General features: G+C 43.1%; 2 protein-coding genes across 3 annotated transcripts in view; one reads left to right on the top strand and one right to left on the bottom strand.

Moving 5' to 3' along the window:
* The window catches only part of smap1 (small ArfGAP 1), a 227,822-nt gene that overhangs the window by 7,380 nt on the left and 196,251 nt on the right, over positions 1 to 24,191 (top strand). The window lies entirely within an intron of this gene.
* Positions 6,937 to 24,191, bottom strand: part of LOC308121127 (uncharacterized protein) — a 29,660-nt gene continuing 12,405 nt past the window's right edge. The window contains exon 2 of the mRNA XM_080482215.1: positions 6,937 to 7,921. Coding sequence (XP_080338341.1) covers positions 7,270 to 7,921 — 652 coding nt within the window. The 3' untranslated portion in view covers positions 6,937 to 7,269. The remainder of the gene's footprint in view (positions 7,922 to 24,191) is intronic.

Here is a 24,191-nt window from a genome sequence, read left to right as displayed (position 1 = left end):
GGCTGGATGGACAAATCTTCCGTTGTTGACATTTTGTAAATAATGTGTGAATATAAAGTTTCTGCGCCGCTAGATAATTGTATCTGTTCTATCAAACTACAAAGATGGCCGAACAGGGTGGAGTTGAACCGAGTGTCACCTCTGCAACCTGGAGAGGAGGCGGGGTATGAAGTGTCTCATTTGCATTTGAAGAGACCGCACCAAAACGAGTTGCTCTCAGAAGCACATCAGAAAAGGGGTAGAAAAGGGGCCTGTGGAGCTCTAATAATGAGGAATTCAGACCCAAGCATTGCAGTTCCGCTTTATATAGACCACAACTGTATGATTTATATGTAAAAAGGAAGGATTTAAAAGCATGATATGTCTCCTTTAAGACTCTCCCCTAAAAGCATCTGATGCGTCATCAGTCCATGTGGTTGTCAGGTTCTCTCCATTTTCTTCACGTTTATAGTGTATTGTTCTCTGCGCACATCTGTGTAGTTTCATTACAAAATCAAGCAACAGCGCCCTCCAGTGGCCCGGCATACTATCTACGTCATTGTCATTGTGTCTCCTGTAAACACCCCCCCCTTTTTTTTAAAGGATTATTGTTGTCTTGTATTGTTGTCACGCAAAATGCTGTTGTGTAAACGAGGCCTGACTCTCAGGATTTGGCCTGAGCACCACACCCAGCAGGGGGTCCTGCAGCCCTATGCACTTAGCCAGTCACCGATTGGTTGGGGCCACCAGGATTTGACACCTTCGAATCCCTCCACCTCATCAAAAGCCTTTAGAGAGATTCTCTCTTCCTTCTGGCATTTTGTTCTCTCTCTCTCTCTCTGTCTCTCTCTCTAGTATATCTTATGAGACTGATATAACTGAATTGGCTATCATTTCCTGTTAAACATTTGGTGCTCCCGAGGAATCTGATACAGATCAGATTCAATTTTCAATAGAATAATTAATAAGTATCTTTCATAATTATTAATCATTATTTACAGCCAAACTGCCAAAACACTACATAAATGTTACCACGTGATTCTTATGAGGTTAAGAAATCCCTATATCAGGGCTGCTCAATACGTCGATCGCGATCGACTGGTCGATCGCGAAGGTAGTATTGGTAGATCACATTACATACGCTCATAGGGCGCGGGTTCCATGCCCACACTTCCCCCCTTTAACGTTTTCATGGTGTCCGCATTACAACAACACACACACACACACGCATACAAGTGTGCGTATTTAAAAATAGAGCGGGAGCAAAACTGAGTTTGGTTGTGCTTTATTTAAGTATTGATTACAAAGTACTAACATTTTTTTTACCTGTAATCGTCATCAATCAAACCCATCGAACTCCTCGTCCTCTGTTTCTGAATTGAACAGCTGCGCTAAATCTCCATCAAACATACCAGGTTCATTTTCTTCACTGTCAGAGTCACTTTCCGTGCCGTGCGGCTCCTTGGAAATGATGCCGGCTTTTGCGAAAGCTCGAACAACAGTGCCAGCAGACACGCTAGCCCAAGCATCTACAATCCATTTGCAAATTGTGGCGTAACTCGCCCGGCGCTGCCTTCCACTCTTAGTGAAACTGTGGTCTCCATCGGTCATCCATCGCTCCCACGCCGCTCGCAGCCTTACTTTGAACGGCCGGTTCACACCGATGTCCAGCGGTTGGAGTTCCGAGAATTTTCATTTCTTCTGCTAGCGTTACTGCTTTTAGTCGAATGGTGACTGTCGAAACGCTTCTCCCACTCGTTCTTTGTGCGATGATCCACTGCTCGAGTCTTTCCTCCAACTCGGGCCACCTCGCCTTATGTCCGCGGAAACTCAGCTGCGTCTTCTTCACCTGTCGGAGCTCGTTTTCCAGCTTCCTCCACTTGCGAACCAAGTTCTCTTGCGGCTGCTCGATTTCCATGTTCCTCCGCGTAGCTGATGGCCTTCAGTTTAAAGTTAAACTGTGCTTCATAAGCGTGTCTCTTCGCCATTTTCAGGGTTGTTAAAACAACGATGTTCTGCATAACGCACATACCCGTTCATTTAGATACAATCCACGCCCACACTTCCCCCTTTAACGTTCTCATGGTGTTCCCTACTACGTCCGCTTTACAACAACAACACACACATAGGGCGCACTGCACCATAGGGCAAAACTAACAAGCAAGAAATAAATATATGTCTTGCATTTTTGTAGTAGGTAGATCATTTTGACTTGATCATTTTATAAGTAGCTCGCATGCTGAAAAAGTGTGAGCACCCCTGCCCTATATGTTTGAGGGAGATACTCTAAATCCTGGAATTTGCAAGGTGAAATGTCAATGAATGGATCCCACAGATTTCAGATTTTCCTGAAAAACTTGAAACTGTTTTTGCTTTGTGCCAGTGCACATTATCCTACAGAAAGAACACATGGATTGCTGTGCTCAGTTTCACAGTACAATATTGGCCAAAGGTTAACATGGTCTCTATTGGTTGGCTTTCTTCCTACAATATGTTCTGGCACCTTGTGTTCCCCTGGTTAGCCACACTCAGACACTGATCCATCCATTTGATGTAGACCGAATAAGACCATGTTCATTGGAGCAGGGCAGCTCCATACATTGCTTCGTTGTCCAGTATCTAGCGTTTGTTGCTAATGCTCATGTGGTGGGCGTGGACGCCTCAGTGGGTCTGTTGCCATGGTGCCCAATACACAACATACTGAACACCTTACTATCAGAACCAGCATCACCTCCTGAAGCACTTTTAGTTACTTTAGCTTTTACCTGGCCTTCACTCTGCTTACAACCTGTCACCTGTTAACTGCTTGTCCTTATTCCTTCATTTCTGATGGACACCAACACTGCTGGTTGGGAACACTCCACAACAGCTGCAGTTTTCGAGACGCTGTGACCCAGTTGTGAATGTCAGAGTTTTGTTCTCATCAGTCTTATCAAATTCTTACACTTACCTGCTTTCCCAAACTCGAACGCAGAACATTTGTGGACGAAGTGGTCAGTACGCTTCCAACATTGTTTTCCTTCAATTTATTCTTCTACACTGCCTTTTATCACCAGCAGATGGACTCCTGTCTTCACTTTCTCCATCCAGCCATCCTTTTCATTAGGAGGTTGTTGACTAGAGGCTTGCTAATGCTCTTATTTGTCTATTTTCTGTTGGAGACATAATGAACAATTCACCTGTCAGGCTGCATTGTATTGTATTGTATTTTACCCAGGGCAGTTTGTTTTGTGTGTGTTTGTGTGCATCCCTCAGTCTTTATACCTCTGATAATTCTTTCTATGCCGTCCCCATCCGTTCTGATTTTTGGACTGTCAGGATCTTAATCCACCTCTATTTCTTTGAGATCAAACATTAAGAATCCGTTAAGAATTTTGTATTTTTTTTTTAAGCTTTTCCTTCCTTTTCTCATCAAAACGTTCGTCCATACCTCCTCCTCCTTCCTCCTCATCTCGTGCTGCTGAATCTCACTGATGTTCCAGTAGGGAGCAGCACAGCACTTCTGTACAGTCGTCTCACTGACCGCTCATCCTGCACTGTGCTTTGTCTGCACCGGCAGTCCTGGCAGCGTGTCCAGCATTTACATAAAGGGTGTTTTATTCATTAGGAAATGGAACTTCTTCTACTTCTTTCATGGACAACACTGCAGGCTAAAAGGAATGCTTCAATCTTAGCCCGTGGCATGAATCGGAGATAATGCAGTACTGAATTAAAGAAGTTCATGGAAGTGTGATATGGTGAGTCTTCATCTTGAAGTAACATGGAATCTGTCTTATTGGGAGAAAACTGTATTTTAAACAGTGTGTTTGCGTAGTTAGTCTGCTTATGGCTGTGAAACCGAGACTTTCAAAGCACAGTGAATGCCATTACCCAGGCCCTTGAAAACAATTGTAGCTGAACACGTCTGATATGTACATCAGGAAATCAACACAAGAAATTTTCCACAAGAACGCAAGCTGAGGTGGTATGTACAAATCCACAAAACTCTGGAACTGTTCAAGGGAGGTACATGTCTAGCAAAGGGTGGCAAAACAACGTGAAGGAGTGGACGATCAAACCTGCTGGCGATATTCTCAGGCTATCACCGCTGTATGGAAACATCTGTCTGACAAGTATCCACCTAGAGCAGGGGTCCTTAATTATTTCCCTCCAAGGGCCAAAATCAGATCAGCATGCCAAACAAAGGGCCGGAACGTCACAGGTTTTTTGCACAATGTTAGTAAAAGTTGTTTTAATTGCTACTGTTACCATTATTACTATTATTATTGTTTTATCATCATTGTTATTATAGTAGTAGTAGTCAAGGTGGTTGTAGTAATAATTAAAGCCTGAGATTTTAAAAACTTGTGTTGAGGGTCACATAAAAAAGCACTCTTGAAAAAAGTAAGTGTAAAACCAAAAAAGGACTCGCAAAACCAGCTATCTAATTATTTACACACGGAGAGAGACAGACAGAAACAGGGAGAGCTTTACAGTTTGTTACTTTTTAAATACTAATTGTTGTTTCAGTGCTGCTTTGGTTTCTGTTCTCTCATTTCATCCATTTATTGTTTTTAATTGTGCTCTGTTGCATTTGAAGTATAAAAACTGCTATATAAATGAACTGATTACTACTATTGTTGTAATTTCTGTTCTAATACACCAATTAGATGCCAAATAAACAAAAATGAATGAATTCACTCACCAATCAGTGAGAAAAGTGACAGCGATGGAATGAGGAAATCTGTTTCTGGATTCTGTTTCTTTAAGTCGGTGATCAGAGGTGAAGAACACTCCTCCACTAAATCCTCCACTCTTCTTGTCGCAGTATTATCCGACAGTTACCGATATCATTTTCCATCATTCCTGCCATTCTTTATGTGACCTAATGTATCTGAATATAGTTTGGCGGCTGGACACATCTCTCACAGCAAAATCCACAACTGAATATAACAAATTCTCCCGATTCGCCACATTCCTGACAGAATAATGATAGAAAAATACGATACACAACGGCGCAGAGCAGCCTGCCACCGCGCACAGGTCTGCTGCAGATCAAGTATGAGCCAGTAATATAGAACTAACCTGTTCAGTCCAGTCACAGTTCAACTGACGCTCATCCTGATCCACTTTGTGCTTTTTCACGCTGCAGCTTGTGTTTTTTCTTTGTTTAATTTTGACTCACTTCGTGGGTCGTGAAATTGAAATCCGTGGACGTCCGAGGAGAGCACGCATTGACGTAATTACGTCAGACATGCACAGACTTCGGCTCCGACTACGGTGTGGGAGGAGGTCCAAACAAGTTAGAGCAGCGCATGTCCTCCCCACAAATCCCACTTTATTTCACACTGATGTGCAGCTCATAGTCCAGCGCGGGCCAGACAGTTGGCTCCATCGGGCCGCATGCGGCCCGCGGGCCGCCTATTGAGGACCCCTGACCTTTAGTCAGTTCGCTGTACTGTTGGTAGTCAGGATGTCCAATGGAGATCAGTCCAACAAAGGAGACAGTCAGCCTTGACATGATGGATGATCCTCTATTGTCCCACTGAGCCACGTTGTTTCTGACAAACCTGTTAAATGAGGTGAAGCTGATGTGTCAGTCTTCGAGTCAGTAGACTCCTCACCATGGTTTTAGGTAACGAGTCGTCCAACCGTCATTTGAACAGTCAATTTTCGGAAAAGACGGCCAGAAAAATAGTGGATGTGTTGCTCAAAGCCATCTAAAATATGTGTAAAGTGGCTATGATGACATGTCACCATCTGATTTTGGCTTAATCCATCTTTATAAAATATAGCAATTTATCGGCTCGAGTATACAACTTGCAACTGACGTCTGGTTTTGTATTACATCCAGTAACAAGCAACGTGATTGGTCAATTGATACCACGTGGTATATACCTTTTGAAAGGTGAATGGTTCATAATTCTCTTGACTCTTCCTGATACGTTCAAATGCTAAAGCTAAGAGAAAGAATTTGGAGAAATTTCATTTCCAAGATCCTGAGGGATTATATCTGCAGAATCCAAATAGGTGGGACTAATTCTATGGACCTAATGACCTGTCCAATTTTTCATTTCCAAAATGTTGACACGTGTGGATAACTACATGATTCATGCTTTTCACTGAAGAATAAAATATTATTTACTGTGAAAATGTTGTGTGGCAGAGAGGTGATTAAGCCCCTGATAGGAATCAGGTGGGCTGCCTCATCTCTCTGCCCATGAAGGAGCCGCCCAGACACTCAGTGTGACGGGCGGAAGAGACATGCAGGACTGCAGAGTCTGCATGTGAGAGTTTGAGGTTTTTGTTTATTTGAATAAAAGAATTATGATTTCGAGAACTCCTGACTCTGCGTCTCTGTGGGGGAACCCGGCGGTGGCATGCTCTATTGCCACACTGGCTCCCTGTCGAACCCACAGAGCGCTGAGGAGCATCCCGGGAGCAACGGCCATCCAGAGAATGGCGGAGGAGGCGTGTGCTCAGCTGCTTGATGACTTCACCTGGCTGCAGCAGGAGCAGGCGGCGCACAACCACCAACTGATGGAGTCGCTTCTACTGCAGAAAGCGTAACAGGCCGACCTCCTCGAGTCGCTGCTGTCCAGGTGGGGAAATGAGCCGGAAGACCGTTCCAACCCCCACGCTAGAAGAGCCGGTGGGAGCAACTCGTTCCTCGGCACTGTTGTTTTCAGGTCCTGTTGGCGACTTTTTTTTTTTTTTTGTGAAAAGCGACGAGCGACAAATGTAGCGACTTTTTCTGGTGTTATTGGCGACTTTCTATTGTGATTGGCGACTCTGAGGTGAAAGCATGGTATGGTTCTGCAGTCACTGTCGTTAATGAGCAGCGGGTCCTGCTGTGAGCCCCTCCTCCGTCCTGAAGCATTGACAGACCTGTGGTCAGTCTGACAGTCCCTCCCTCCCTCCTGCAGTCAGACCAGAGGAGACCCTCACCACACTGTATCCACACTGAGAACGAACCGTGCATGCGCAAGGCGGCTACTGGTTTACTGAGCAGCAAGTAAATATAAATGTTTTTTCAATCACATTAAAACAGATCCAATAAATCACTGCATTTGACTCGGACAGTCCTATTTCAATGACAAAAATAAAAACCAAAACACTAGAATCAGCAGCACAAAGCTCATTTGCAGTTCTAAACATACAGGGCGTATTTTTTTTAACTTACTTTGTCTCCTCCATGATGTTATTCCTCTTTCCTACAGCGTGCCTTACAATTAGACGCTAATGTCCAATTCTGCAAATTATGCGATGACATCATTTAGCAACTTTGAGGGCAGCCAATAGCTACTTTCCTTACTGAGGAGTTGGCAACACTGTTCCCCGGAAGAGGAGGAGGTGCGGGCAACGAGCGCGGAGCGGCCAATCGATACACTGCGGAGGAGGACGGTGCATGTCGTTGACAGCCGGAATGGCTATGGCGGCGTGCCGGCAGACCGTCCCCAGGAGGAGGAGAGCCGGGCAGATCCGATCCCGGTTCCAGTCCCGGCTCAGCGGGCCTCGGCGGGACGTTGCGGAGGCCATCCACGCACACCCCACAGCAGCGACAAGCCCTCCTGGGATGGTGGGGCGCCAGACAGAGTCCAGCCGGTGGGCGGAGGCGAAGGCCGAGTCCTGGAGGGTGGAGTCCAGCAGGTGGGCGGAGGCGGTGGCCAAGTCCACGAGGGCACAGACCAGATGGGCGGATGCAGCGGCGAGTCCAGGATGGCACAGATGAAGTAGGCGTGGACGGCGCAGACGAGGTGAGCGGTGGCCGTGGTCATGTCTACGGCGGCCCAGACGAGGTGAGCACCGGCAGCGAAGGCGGCGGCCCAGACCGGGGGCGCGAAGACCGCAGCCGAAGTGTGGAGAGGAGGAGCCGGTTCGAGGCCCACAGCTTGCTCCATCCCCTACCCCAGGGGACTCTGTGGCGGCGGGGCCGCGCCTGTAACCGGCCTCCAGAGCAGGGCTGCCAATGACAATCACCAATGAAAATAAGTCATTACCTTAAAGGGGACATATCATGCTAAATCCACTTTTTTAGCCCTTAAATGCATTTTGTTGTATATTTAGAGTGTTTAGAAGTACAGAAAAGTTCAAAGTAGTCTCTTCAGGTGCTCCGTTGATATCTTTATATTCTGTTTTGGTCATATTTTGCGATCCGTTTCGATTTTTCTATTCTCTATTACGTTTTTTGAACAATGACGTCACAGTATTCTCAGCGGAACTGCCAAATTAGGACATCGACATTTCGAGCAATCCGCCATTTTTGTTTCTCGCTGCGATTTTGTAGTCCAACCGAAGTTACGAGAGGATAAGTCGAAATGTTCGGTTGTTGGATGTAGTAACCCACAAGCTTCGTTACACCGTCTCCCAGCATCAGAACCTTTTCGAAGTGCCTGCTTGAGTTTTATTTTTCACAGAAATGTACCCACATCTGTGGGTAAGGTCATTTTTGTGTGCGCGAAGCACTTTAAGGACGACTGCTTCAGCAACCTCCGCCAGTATAAAGAAGGATTTGCCGAAAGACTTGGTCTGATTGAGCAGTCAGTTCCTTCTATCTATGGAGACGACGAACAGAGCACTTCGGTAAGCTGTATATAACGCTAAAAAGTGTGATGATAAGACGTCCCTGTCATTGTTTTGTTAGCATTAGCAGTTGCACCGTCTTCATATGTTAGCGCTGTGTGCTCGTTTTAGATTATAATGTAACTTCTGTGTTAAATAGTCGTTGTAATACAGGCAGTATTGTAGTAGTGGGCATGGATGGAGAAGTTAGTGTAAATATAGTAACACACCATTGCGTTACATCCATATGAAGACGTTGTTCTGCAGCTGCATCATCGTCATTTTCATCTCGCTCTGCCGGGTCCGACTCTGGCTCCAACATGTATGGCTGGATGGACAAATCTTCCGTTGTTGACATTTTGTAAATAATGTGTGAATATAAAGTTTCTGCGCCACTAGATAATTGTATCTGTTCTATCAAACTACAAAGATGGCCGAACAGGGTGACGTTGAACCGAGTGTCACCTCTGCAACCTGGAGAGGAGGAGGGGTATGAAGTGTCTCATTTGCATTTGAAGAGACCGCCCCAAAACGAGTTGCTCTCAGAAGCACATCAGAAAAGGGGTTGAAAAGGGGCCTGTGGAGCTCTAATAATGAGGAATTCAGACCCAAGCATTGCAGTTTCGCGTTGTATAGACCACAACTGTATGATTTATATGTAAAAAGGAAGGATTTAAAAGCATGATATGTCTCCTTTAAAAGAAAAAATGACAACATTTAAACAAACCAAGAAAGGATTATTGGATGCATCAGTAAAAATGTCAGGGAAAAAAGGAAATATATTACTGTTAAGAAGCAAAATCTACATGTCACAACCAGGGGCGACTGGTCATTAGGGGCAGGTGAGGCTGAGCCCCACCTGGTGTCATCAGAAAGGACTGCATGCAAAGTATGTTATTAATTCTTGTCTGTGAATAAAACTTCCTCTTATAAAACACATAATTACTGTGTGAGGACTGTCCTCCCTGGTTCTTAGTCTCCTCTTGGGGTTTCAGGTTGTTTCCTCCTGATCCACACTGATGGTGCATTAGTGTAGCTCGCCCCTCTCTCACCATGCAGTGTGTATTGGATGCAGTAAAGTGAAAGTGCACATGCTCAGGCTGTTGCTCCATTCATTCAGTTCACTTGATTTTGATGCCTCGTGGGGCTTGAAGCCTGAAGCCCCACTAACAACGTCATTAGTTGCTCAGAGCTGATTGGCTGGTGCTGATTGAGGCGGAGCTTCACAGAACCGGAGGAGTCTCACAAATACCACCTTGTTAGCAGCTAAAGCTAACAAACAGTTAAGAATAAAAATTTATTAGTTTGATTATTTACGAAGACGAGTTTGAAACACTTAGTTTAGCAAAGAAAATGAAAGTACGTAGTTGTAAACTGTGACACGGTGAGGAACATTTTTTACAAATCGCTTTAATTTGGAGCTTTACTGGTGGTTGAGTGGTTGAGCTTCGTCTGCAAACCATTATGACCTGGTTCTAACCCTATTGTTGATATATATTTTTTATATTGAATTTCTTTTTTTTTGATCGCCTATTTCCAAGGCTCAACATTTTTACTAGATCAACTACTATATGGTTGTTCTAATGTTGTGGCTTAAAGGTTGTGCTCACACTTTACTTTGGAATTCAAAAGTGTCACTCGACCTAAATAAAATCTTGCCCACCAAATATTTACATCTAGAAACGCCACTGGTCACAACGTAGTATTTAGTAGTTCAGAATGCATTATGCGGTACGTGAAAACGTGGCCTGACGCATACTGAAGCTGGGAGAGAGATAAAACGTGCAGGCCCACTGTGCCTGGAATTGAAGTGCCTTGGTTTACAGTGTTCCCTCACACAGTAACAACACCTAGGTTCAGTGTCACCACAGTTACCTTGAAAAAGTAATCAGATTACTGATTACTAGTTACTCATTTAAAACGTAACAAAAAGTAACAAGTAATAAGTTATATTACAAGTAACTATTTAGTTACTTTCAGCAGCTGCAGACAACACTGCCCCAGTACTGCCTCCTGCTTGTTGTCTGCGTATGAGCCTCTGACCGCCCACATACGTAACAGAAACTGACAGTCGTAAAAGCATATATTGAGGAACAGGCCAATATATGCCAAAAACATTGCCTTTAGCTATATTATCAATTGTTTAATGCCCCTAAAAAAAAATGTTTTATTGAGCAAAATTTACCTGAAGTCTATTTCAAATGGCATTAAAATCAAGGAGTGCCGAGAGCAATAGTAATGATTCAAACAAAAGAAGCTATGTTTGGCTGTAACATCGGCCAGGATAGATTTTTAGGTGCTGCGCTTCAGAACAGATTAAGATTGTGGCATTATTAGTGCTGAGGGATTCGCATGAGTCAGATCAGACATGGTCTAAATCCACAAAGTCTGCTTTTTCCAGCCTCACAGCACCAAACTTTTGCATCATAACCGCATCCCCAAAGACAGTGACTTTTTGTTCCCGCTCATAAATATTGATAGAACGAGCTCGAAGGGACTCAAGCTTGTTTACTCTTTAAAAAAAAATTTTTTTTTTATCCTTCAACCCCATAACTTACTTGTTCCTTCAAAGCATTTCAGAATCCGGACACAGCCAGCGACATGGGACTTAAAGGCAGGTCACATGAGCAACACGTTCTGGATTGATCTGTGTGGAGAACACAGCTCACCTGACATTTGTGGCTGCCATACTGAACTAGCTGCCACACACACACACACACACACACACACACACACACACACACACACACACACACACACACACACACACACACACACACACACACACACACACACACACACACACACACACACACACACACACACACACACGTCAGTCGTTGACGTCCTACTGTCCTCAGGTTGACAGTTGGGGCTTTAATTTCATGCTCTGCTGGATCGCCCAACCCAACCAAGCATTCCACTCCCCTTCCTTCCATCTCAGCTGAAGGTTCCACTGTCACTCATCCAGGCTCCGGGGTGTGTGTGTGTCTGCATGTCGCTCAGCTGGAAGCACTCTGGTAACAGAATTGAAAATGTGTGTGTGTGTGTGCGTGCGTGCGTGCGTGCGTGCGTGCGTGCGTGCGTGCGTGCGTGCGTGCGTGCGTGCGTGCGTGTCCTCCTTTACGGTATTCTGCACAATATGTTGGAACTAACTTGCCTCAAAGTGGTTGGAAGTGTGTGTGAGAGACAAACTCATTTGTGTCTAATTAGGTCAGCGGTCTACGTGTGTGTGTGTGTGTGTGTATGTGTGTGTGTGTGTATGTGTGTGTACTTGCGTCTACTGAGAGAAGTGAACTCAGCTGTCTATTTTTATCCAAACTTCAATGCAGAGCAAGTTTAAAGATGAATGGCATCATAAAACTGTCGCTGCATGTGAATTATGTGCATGAGACTCTCATAAACAAGTTACTATTGCTTTAAAAGCAGTGTGACGGCTGCTCACTTCATAGCAGGGTTTCTCCCACTGGTTCTTTGATGCTGCAAGCACTTTTTTTGTCTTGGCGCCCATGTTAACGGGCTCAAGCAACTGCACCGCCTTCAACAGAAGCCTTCAACACCAATAGCTTAATTTAAAGTCTGGAATGTGGATTCAGAGACTTTTGTCTGATTACTTTGTACACCTGAGAAACTGAATGCTGAAAATGAGTCAAAAAGGCTGTTGTAAATTATGAAGTTTGTTTTAAGATTTTTAATTTGCTTGAATGGGTCAAAAACTACTGAGTCATGATAGACACAATGACATGGTGACCTCGCCTTCCGTACGTGTTCTCAATACAAAGTCATTTTGAAAACAGTGTACTAGTGGGTACTGTTGTTAATATTGGAAATGAAACAACACACATGCGTCCAGAGTTCAACATGCGATAAACATTATCAATGGGAGTACATGGACATTCTAGTGGACAGACCACCAAGTTGGATTGTTATTACAGTGACTGTCAAAATAAAACTGCCAAGTCCCAGGAGAATGTGGACTGGAAGTCATGACACACTGGAGGCAAACATTGCTGTTATTGTCTATCTTCTGAGTATGTCCAGAAGAACTATTTGGTATGGTTATGATGCGCATGGACAGTAGCAGCATTTTCAAACAGACTTGAACTAGCTATAGACCACTGCAGCAACTTCTCGCACCTTTATCGGCTCTAAATCAACGCCAGTTGGCCTGATTGTGTTTGTGATTTAATTGTTGACCCTTCCGACACGTAATATCATATTTATTTATTCACTATATTTCAACCACTTCACTTTGCAGCCCAGCCGTCAGCATCGGGAAACAAAAAAACTAAACAAAAATCACCTGAGTAAAAACCCAATTTCTGTGGTGTGATGAGCCCAGAGCACACGTTTATTCCTGCTTCACACAGGTGTAAAGTATTCATTCATACAGGTGTAAAGTATTCATTCACACAGGTGTAAAGTATTCATTCACACAGATGTTAAGTATTCAAATTGTTAACATATTTCAGTGAGGTATTCAGTTGAGCTACAGACCCATTACAGGTGTTCACTTGAAATGTGAAAAAGAACTGCTTTCACGTTAAGAAAAAAGACCCCTGAGGGAACTTGAGTCAAGAATCAAACCTGATAGGACCTGTAAATATTTAAAGCCCCAATTTACATAAAGTTGGTCAGAAATCAGATTTTTCTGCTGCTGTAACATGTGACTAAGAGAAGACTAGGATAGGGTTTTATGAAGACATCTGTTCAGCGTAATACATGTGGACTGACTGCATATACACCCTTTAATAAGATTAAAACCCAATATGATGTGGGCCCCCCTTCAGTAACCAAAAACCAGTCCTGAGGCATCTTGGTATGAACTCTGACGTTACACTCATAAAAATGTTGGGTTAAAAATAACCCAACCTGGGTTATTTTTTAACCCAACACTGGTTAACTATTGGACAGAACACATGCTGGGTTATTTTGACCCAACAAGTTGGGTTGGCCTCTTTAAACCAACAGTTGGGTTGTTTATATAACCCAACCATAGGCTCAATTTGACTACACTGTTGGGTTCTTTCTACTCAATCAGTTGGGTTGTTTATATAACCCAACCATAGGCTCAATTTGACTATACTGTTGGGTTCTTTCTACTCAATCAGTTGGGTTGTTTATATAACCCAACCATAGGCTCATTTCTAGTTATTAATATTCTATTGTAATTATATAATATTGTTGTCTATTTATTGATTAAATATACTCTGACACAAAAAATTAAGAATAAATATTTATTACAATTCAAAATTCACCAAATACAAAATATTTAAATTAACAAACTTTATTAAAAAACAGGGAACAGTGATTTACACAAACTTTTAGATACTAAACATATGAACAATTTTGCAAAAAAAAATTCTGAACAATTATTTATCACAATTTACAGAACACAAAAATATTTTAATGAACAAAATTCCTGTAATTGTAATTTTAAAAAAAAACAGGGAACAATGACAATCTTTTCAGAACAACAATATCTACAAACAATTGTAGGACGATATCTACAGACGAAACGTTGTCCTGGCCTAACTGGAGGCCAGTGATAGAAGCTGGCTCCTGAGGAAGCCAACTGCTGGTGAAACGGTTCCCTCCAGTTCAAACACCACGCTTTGGAGGAATTGCCATGTTGGCGTGCACTCTTTTGGGTAGTGCAAGTCAAAAACATAAAAACTTTTAAAACAAATATCCACTGCTGCAAGGGCTGTTTCGGCCTCAATTGTCCTCCCCGAGATCACAGAAAATGCCTGCGAGTAGTGCGTCCCGCTTTCCAGCAGGAGGACATGGGGGCATCATCTCGTCGTTTTTGCCTGCTCGAGGTATTCCACCATGTTGGGTCCGACCTATGATGAGAAATAAAATAGATAAGGTAAGTATCGCTACTTGGGCAAAGCAAGTATCATTAGCTCACAACTCAAGCTCTTTCAACCCATTCCTACCAAACTTTGTTGAACCCCCTTCCACTGCAGTTACATCTAAAGTCTTCTCGGGTGTGCCTCCAGCTTTACAAATCTACACACTGCATTTTTGTCTGTTCACAAAGACAAATATTTTTCATTGTGGTTTTCAGTGATTGGCAAACACAAGGTAACACACATTTGAGTAGTGAAACAAAAATTATACATCATACTCAGTCATCTAATACAGAGAGGGCTAAATACTTTGAACCACATTTCACTGCAGTTACAGCTAAAAGTATTCTGAGGTGTGTCTTTACCAGCTTTGCACATCTACACACTGCATTTTTTGTCCATTCTTCTTTGCACAACAGCTCCAGTTGTCAGATTGGAGAGCATCTGTGAACAGCAGTTTTCAAATCTTGCCAAAGATCCTCAGTAGGATTCAGGCTTCATATTTAGCTCCATCCATCCTCCCATCAACTCTGAGCAGCTTCCCTGTCCCTGCTGAAGAAAAGCCCCCCGCAACACGATGCTGCCACCATGAACCTGGACACATCATCCACTGTGTGAAACATGGTGGTGGCAGTTCACAGATGTATTGTTTTGCAAAGAAGAATGGACAAAAATGCAGTGTGTATATGTGCAAAGCTGGTAGAGACACACCCCAGAAAACCCCCTCTGTATCAGAGGACTGAGTATCATATCATTTTTGTTTCACTTCTCAAATGTGTGTTACCTTGTGTTTGTCGATCACTGAAAACCCCAATAAAAAGTATTTAAGTTTATGGTTGCTACATGACAAGGGGCGTATAAGTTCAAGGGGTATGAATACTTTCACAAGGCACTTTAATAAGTGTGAATAACATAGATTCATCCAGATGAGACTTATTTAATAAGCAAAAAAATGTTTGTCGTAGTGCCTTTAACAATGAAATCATGCGGCATGTGCAGTCTTCTGATGCGAGTTATAACTTTTAAGAATTGTGCTTTGTGAAATGAGTAACATTATCTAACGTTGCACTGTCACTCATTCCAAGGATATAACGTTTTTACCATGCCCTTTGTTATATAAAGATGAATGTTTCCTTCCAACTTTTTAAAACAACAACTGGGGTTGTTTCTAAATGAATTTATGTTTTGATTTATGCTCAAAGTTGAATTACTTACAGGTAGCACATCCATGAATGCTCTTCTTGACTCATTAATGGTGGCCTCTCAGTTCATCCACATCGGTGAGTTTCCCTTCGCGTTTCACAAGACTTATTATCTTGTCTGCATAAAGAGGAACCCACTTCTCAAACAGCTTTGGGGCAGCCTCACCGTGAAGGATAGCAAAGTCCTGTGCAATCTAAAAGATGGAGACAAATTGAGAAACAAGGTCATTTAAATAATATGTCAATATTATATTATAATATTATGTCAATTTATTTATAATAGTAGTGGCTACCAAGTTAGTACCAATAAAATAATGTGACATTGAAACAACTTAAATTGACTTACCACTAAACCTGTCAATGATCCCGGGAAGCTGCCACTCAATCAATTTGGATCTCACAAAATCATCCATGAGGTGGGAGAATCAAACTGCAAAACCAACACAAAGAATTAAAATAAAACAAACGTATCATAAATAACTCATTCAGTAACGTTAAATCAGAGGCATTTTCACTGTCGTAACAATTAACTTCTCTACGGTTTTAAACTACTTTTAGACTTGAGCAAATTAGAAAGTTACCGGTTCCGCCTCGGCAAACTCAAGCTGGCTAATACGGCGCGGACTGGCTAGCTACGTTGTTATATATGGAAGCCAAATTGATGAAAAACCTCACGTTGTCCTCCTAACTTTAAAACAAATATACTCGAGTTACTTCGAAACTGCTACGTAGCGCCCAGGCTAACATGCTAACTTGCTACGTTTAATGAAATGGAGTTTGTGCATGCTAATAACATTAGCTAACAGCTTGCTGACTTACCAATAGATGGTAACGTTGCTCATTGGTGCGTCATTAACTCACATCTAAACCTCATATTCCCTAAAGCCCTGGCCGCAAAGGCTTCCATGTATCTATGTAGCTCACAATCACTGCTACACACGCTCATATTACGTTGAACCATTCGTATGACCAACATACACGGTTACTACAATAAGCTTTATATACATATTATTCATATAAATTAAACAATGTGGTGAAACAATAGTGCACACGTAACAAACCTTGATTTGTAAAGAGCTGAGTCTCAGTATGTCTTGGTGTAGCGAGATTTTTCCGATCCAGCATCCGGGCACTGCTCGCAACTGGTGGTCGAATGAGTGGGTGTAACCTGGGAGGAACGTTACTGTTGGTCGCGCATGCGCGATCGTCAACCCAACATGTTGGGTAGTCCGAAATAACCCAACACAGTATAATGGAAATTACAACCCAACAGCTAATAACCCAACTACCAATGACAATAACCCAGCAAATTGGGTTCTTAGATTACCCAACTTAATGAAAACAACCCAATTAAACTACCCAACAGTCTTAACTCAGCTGTTGGGTTGAAAAATAACCCAACATTTCTTAGAGTGTAGCAGCAGATCCTTTCTGTCCTGGAATTGGTGAGGTGGGGCCTCCAGGGAGCCACATGCATCACTGAGTCTAAGCCGTCCATGACCTTCTCATTCAGAGACACTTTTCCTTCTTCGGGTTACTTTCAATAGATACTGACCCCACAGGAGTTGCAACACAGTGGTTGTCCTACTTGCTCATATCCCTGCTTGTTATTCATCAATGTTGAGGACAAAACATTCACTTATTACCTAATATTTGTTTTCCACTAAAACACACTTTCTTGGGGAGATCATTAGCATTGTACTTCATAATGTCATGCCTGCAGTATTGTTTTGTGGTTTGCATTTTTGGTAAAACCGCAAAATGGATATTTCAGAACTCAATACTGAACAAAAGCAAAAATCAAATCAGTCCCTTGATGCTTTCTGGTGTGGGGAAAGTTGAAGAATCTCTTGTACTGGTGTTTCCAGCACTTTATGGTTCAGTCAAATTTCAGAGTGACATCATTTGGAAGAGAAGCTTCCTTTTATTTCAATAAGCTGCTGTGGAGGCTGCACATGCACTGGCAGAGTGGGATTTATCACCACAAATCTGCTTCAGTTGTGTGCTTTTCTTTCTCTTAAATTCAACAAACAAAACCAAAATGTCCTTTATGCATCAGCTTTCTAAAAGAGCAGAGTAATCATATTACACTAAGCAAATGGTAAGTGGACGGTTATCGCTTACCATTCAGAGCATCAGCAAGCATGAGTACAGGCTGCTCATCGGACTGACTGACTGGCAAGCTTTTATAAAGTACATCCCGACTTAACAATCAACTATTTTTTAACAGTAATATAAGAATATATTAGAACTTCAAAAAAGTTGCTGATATTAACATTTCTGAGTCTCTTGTTGCTTAGTATATATATATGTATATATAGCTGCGAAAATTACAGGTAATTATGATGGATTCTTTTTGAACAAGGTTATGTGAGAGTGAAGCCAATAGATTACGATAGATAGAGTCCAGCTTACAATGGCTGAGCGGCTTGATTTAAGCTTAACACTCAGTCATCCCTGCCTTAATGCACCTCTGGGCCGTCTAGTGAATTAGTGGCACTGCATTAACACGCTGATGCTCTTAGCCCAGTCTGGGTAGCCAACCGGAGTCCGTGCGGTTCCCTATATCATCCGATGGAAACGCCAGTCCATGAAAGTCGAGATTTCGCACTCAAAGTCTCTTTCAATCCTCAAACTGACGGATGGTAAGCTTCACAATTTAGACAGCGGTGGCACTGAGAAGGACGAGCAGGGACTGGAGCCACTGGCCCATTAAGATGATTTGTCTGTCATTTCCACCGCATCTCCTGTTCATGCCCATAGAGATTTAGCTGAGCTGGCCTGGTTTTGTACCACTTCTTCCATGACGTTTGGATGTTGGATTGCTATGAGAAACTCTCCAACTGAGTTCCCTAAATGAGTTCCTGCAGTATTCCCTAATTCCATTGATTCACTGACTGTTATTGAGAGGTTTCTTTTAGTTTCCTTCATTTTGTGAGGCTGGTTTTTAACTACTTTCAATACATAAAGTCAGAGTTTCCCAAAAGGATGTTTCTATCTACAGACTCTGAATTGGTGTATGCTCCCACCAAATGTGAATGAGTCACTGATTCAAAGGGTTTCAAGCAGCTTTTTCTTTGTATCACCTCATAATGTGGCTGCATGTACAATATGTGTGTAATCTCATTTATCCCAGATAAGGTTGAACGTGTGACATGATATAAATCTTTCTTTTGCTAAATTACATTCACTTTAAGAGGCTTTTCCATCCTGGTTAAACCAAATGTGGGCCTGGGGATGTTCTTGTGATGTTCTCCAGGAATCTTCTTGATCTGCTGCCGTCTCCTCATTGAGTATCATTAAGGTCTTGATGCTATTTACACACCGATCAGCCATAACATAGTTCAATTAGGATTACGATGACTTTACTTCATTCATAAGCATTCTCTTTTCTTCTCTTCAAGCAAGAAGGCTTTTTTCAACATCTTTTCTATGTTTTCACTGGAATGTCTGGGATGACGAGTCTTTCTATGAGCTGAGGTGTGACCGACCTGCCACTTTAGACAGGTGGGCCATGCCCCCTGCTGTCAGGATGCTGCTTCAGGTGTGGAACAACATGTAGGCTCCCTCATCTTGGTTCATCATTCTCGGGCCCCAGGCATAACATGACGATAACATGACGACCACTCTAATACTTTATGCTGCAGAAGATCCTGTCGAGCTGCGGTCCCACCGTGCTGTTTGTGCTGGGATGGATTGGGGCATGAAGGGTTTTTCATGTGGATCCACTGACAAAAGTTGTGGATGGTATGGAAAAAACTGTAACCATCAGTTACATTACATACAGTTGTTCACTTTGTCTTGTCCTCACTGTTGTTGGGATTTATGGTTGGTTATTAGCATATAATTACTGTAAGTAATAGATTACTACAAGTAATAAATCACTGGAAGTAGTTTATGAATAATTAAAATTATTAATGGAAGTAAACGGTCATTTACTCATTAACAACTCTTAAAGTAATTCAATAATTACTTTAAAAACAAAAATATGAATAAATTATCAAAAATAAATTATTAATAAAAATGTATTAATTTGCATAAATTTGTTATTTATGTATTAATAATAAATCGGGGCACCACCAGATAAACTGGAAATAGCTAATACCAAAATATCAGTCTCGTTTGTAAAAAGTTTATTTAAGTTAGTTAATATTTCTGCATAAAATATAACAATCTTAAATAAATTGGAAGGTGTGCGATCCGAGCACAGACTGTTACAAACCAGTGAATTGTCAACAATAAATACACAATAATCACCAAGAAGCGTTCAATTCAGCTAACAGGCATTTATTAATAAAAGTGTATTAATTCATAAATAATTCTGAAATCATCTCATAAATCAACACATTCAAATAGCAAATGACATCTAACACGGAGATCTAATCTATTAAACAGCAAACACTATATACAAAGAGTGTGTGTGTGTGTGTGTGTGTGTGTGTGTGTGTGTGTGTGTGTGTGTGTGTGTGTGTGTGTGTGTGTGTGTGTGGTCTGGAGTGACGACTGTGAGTGCGTGTGATGACCTCAACCATCCACCAGGTGGAGGCAGACGTGCGCGGGTCAAGGTGAGGGGGTGTATGACCTCGAACGTCCACCAGGTGGAGGCAGACGTCGGCGGGTCAATGCGGTGACTGTGACGACCACTAGGGGCGTGCGGCGGCGCGCAGAGGGAGAGCGCAATGACTTGATGCGTCCACCAGGTGGATGTCAAGAGGGATTGCGATGACCCACGCGACCACTAGAGGCGTTTGACTCGCTCTTTCTGGGGACGCGGCGGTTGCTTAGCGGCCAGATAAACAAGACGTCCGTCGAGCGCGTATGCGCGAGGACGGTCTCGGAGCGAGTTAGTCTACCAAGGGCGTAACGAACGGGCGGTTCCGTTGGCCCGGTTCTGAGCACCGGAGTCCTAAGTGGAGGTCGGGACCTGCAGTTAGAACTCCTGTGACTGAGGCAGATCTGCTCTTGCAGCAGCTAACACATGCAGTTGTATTTGTGACCTTATCTTGATCTGATAAGGGGGGCGCGTTGCTGCGGGTTAGTGAAATAGGGGGAGAGAATGAGAGAGGATGAAGACAAGAGAAAGACAGATAATTCTGCGCGGCTCGGTTCTGAACCCTGGTTCCTCCACACAGAGCTCCCAGTGGGCCTGGAGCTCACTCGGACCTCTGGTTCTGAGGTGGAAAACCAGAGTCCTGGACTTGATTGGTGCACGTGAACGCGCCTACACAAACATATGAGATGCTGCGGCCTTCTGAGCAGCACATTGAAACACATTGCATTTTCAACAGAACATCATTCTAACTATTCTCTGCCCAGACAAAAGCTCTCACCCTTCGTGGTTTGGTGCTGTTGGTTCTGGGAGGCTGTGGTAACTGGTTGTTACCGGGTCTGAATTCAGCGTCCTGAATTCAGAGGCCTGGCTTCAGCTGCAGCAGTGGACAGCAAGGCAGTTGAAGGAGGAGAGAAGACGCTGGTTCTGGTCTCCAGAATCCCCGCAAAAAGGAAAAATATAGGAAACAGAAGATGTAGTCCAAACTGGGTCCTGCTCGTCCAGCGGGCCGGTGTTGGTTCTGTCTCTTTGTTTCGGCTTGGTGCTCTCTAATACCATCCTGAGGAGGGCGAGACATGTCTCTCCCTCGATGGTCAGATTGAAAAGCAGAGAGATTTGGTAGGAGAAGTTTCACCCAGGCTAGAATTTCGGACCCCTGTGGTGTTCGGGTCGGATTCGAGCATCCTCATTGGACACTTCCGGGGTCTGGCTCGCTCCCCTGCTGTTTTATGGCCTGTTCATTGTTGCTGGTGTTTTTACTTCGGGGGAGAAACCTCTGGAGGTGTTCATGGAATCTTCAGCCCCAACACTCTCATGGACTTCTTTCCTTTTCTCTCTTGTTTTTTTAATGTCACACTGTTGTCTTTTTGCAGGTCTTTTTCCATTAACTTTTTTTAGAATCTGCAAAGTTCTTACAATGTCTTGGTCAAAAGAAATGGTAAAGGTCTCTAGTTTTGCCATTAATATATTGATTGCCCTTCTTTTTTGTGCTAATATTGAATGTTCTGATTCTTCAATGTTGATCAAAATCCAATGTACATATGTACAAAACTGCTTCCAATAGTTAAACAGGCTCTTGCTTTGGAAAGATGGCTGAAATTGAAGCTTTATCGAGTTAGAAAGTCAGAAAACATACCAATAAACTGTAGGATGACATGATTTTTCTGACTTTACTTTCAGATATTGAAGCAATTCTTGAACACAGAAATGATAAAGAAATGCAGCTATTCTGTAGAATATGGTAAGCAATTTATTCAGACACATTTTCAGCGTCTTTGTGCTCTTCTCCTTTGTTGTTTCTAAAGCAGTGAAAGTGTAATCAAATGATTTGTGTGAATGATTGGGACACCACATGAAGTGCCTTTGTTAAAGTCCATTCAGCGAGTATTGAAGGGATTTGGGATATTACTTCTTGAGCAGTTTTGATAAGAAAGTCTTCTGAACATTTTGGGATAACCTGAAGTGAGAGTGTGAGCGCTCTGAAATACTAAACTGAGCAAGACAATCTCACCAAAGTAAAAACAGGCTTTCAGTGTTTATGTTGTTTGGATTTTATCTCTTCCCATTAACTTCTAGAGTTTCTGCTCAGCCCTGATAGTGTACTGTATCGGCACTCTGTGACACCTTCCGGAAATCCCTTGTCAATCCAACGGTTTGTTAAAACTGCCGGTTCTCTGCTTCAGATTCTGTGGACGAGATTTGTTCTGCCATAGCAGATATATGTGGCTGCTCATACTGTTCAAATTTCTTTACAAACTTTTAAGAAACCTACAATCTTCTGACTTCTTCGAAAGGTCTCCAAAAAAGAAATGTTATGACAGATTGGACTTATGCTCATTGATCAGGCAAGACAATCAACTTTGAGTTATTATAGTTGCCAGTGTTTTTTTATACATTGATGCTTGAAATGTATTTGTTTGAAATTTGTTATGTGTAACATGAAAAACGTGTCACTGAACACGAATCAATAGATAATAATTTGTGACCATTTGACTGGTTGTCTAACGACACTCCCCCCCCGTTTCTTTGAGAAGAAAGAAACATGTGGTCACCACTGGAAAAATTCGCCATTGGTCACATGACCCCCGGGCACCCCTCCTTGGAAGCTGCGCCCCTGCACCTCACCACCAGGGGGATCCACCAACTCCATCACACCCATGGTCTGGAAACCTGAGACCAGCCCAAGGAGATTGGCTGAGAGGCAGCCTGTCAGCACAGGGTGCTGAAACATGACGCGCAGGTATAAAAATCCAACCCACGAAAACACACACCAAGACGGATTCGCGTTGAGCAACACGCAGGACTTCGTACGGGGACACAAGAAACCACGTGCTAACTCACGCGGACCAGGCCCGGAACCTTTTAACTCACTGGATGAGCAGGAAAAGCCAGCTGCACAAATGCGTCTCCCCTACCTTGCACCCGGGTGAGGCCCAAGTCAAATTCACGGTGCTGAATTCAGACCTGAATGACAAACAAGTTACCGCGGCCTCACAGAACTGCACAGCACCAGCCGGTGCTGAACAACACAGCGCTGAACAACACAGCACAACGACCAAGTAAGAGCTTTTGTCTGGACAGCGTTGTTAAATTAGCGTGAAGCTAACGTGCAATGTGTTTTAAGGTGTCCCTGATGAACTCGCAGCTGCACGAAGATGCAGCTTATGTTTGTGTACGCGCATGAACGTGATGTTCACGTGCACCATCGCAGTACACACTCGGGTTCTTCACCTCAGAACCAGAGGTCCAGGCCTACTATGGTCTCTGTGTGGAGAAACAGGGTTTCGGAACCGAACCTCGCCAGAAGTGTCTGTCCTTCTCTTCGGTCTCTCTCTCTCTCCCTTCTTCTAACCCCGACTCTGTGCGCGCACCCCGCACATGTTCACCAGTGCTCGTGCCTTTACCTGATTGCGATTAGATAAGCTCACACACATAGCCACATTTAGTACCCAAACCGCTAACTTGTGCCGCTAAGCCACATCCGCACGATCACCAGAGTTGTGGCTGCATGTTCAAACATCCAGTTAGAACTCCAGCTCAGAACGAGACTGACGGCATCGTCCGGTCATCACGTGACCTCGGAAAGTGTCTCCCTATCTCCACGTAACTCTGCTTTCTATTGAGTGCAACTGGACATCAGAGCTGCCATCTTGGATGAGGATCCCAACTCACCCATCATCCAGTGGATGTTCGAGGTCAATACACCCACTCACACTAACCTTCCAATGTCCACCTGGTGGACGTTCGAGGTCATTACACCCATTCATCCTCATCACACACACACACACACACACACACACACACACACACACACACACACACACACACACACACACACTTTGTACATAGTCTTTGCTGTTTAGTAGATTAGATCGCCGTGTTAGATGTCGTTTGCTACTTGAATGTGTTGATTTATGAGATGATTTAAGAATTATTTATGGGTTAATACATTTTTATTAATAAATGCCTTTTAGCTGAATTGAACGCTTCTTGGTGATTATTGTGTATTTATTGTTGACAATTTACTGGTTTGTAACAGTCTGTGCTTGGATCTCACACCTTCCC

Source organism: Lipophrys pholis, assembly GCF_963383615.2.
Source record: "Lipophrys pholis genome assembly, chromosome: 15".
NCBI lineage: Eukaryota > Metazoa > Chordata > Actinopteri > Blenniiformes > Blenniidae > Lipophrys > Lipophrys pholis.
Note: the sequence above shows the minus strand (reverse complement) of the source record. Positions and strands in the feature narration are given on the sequence as shown.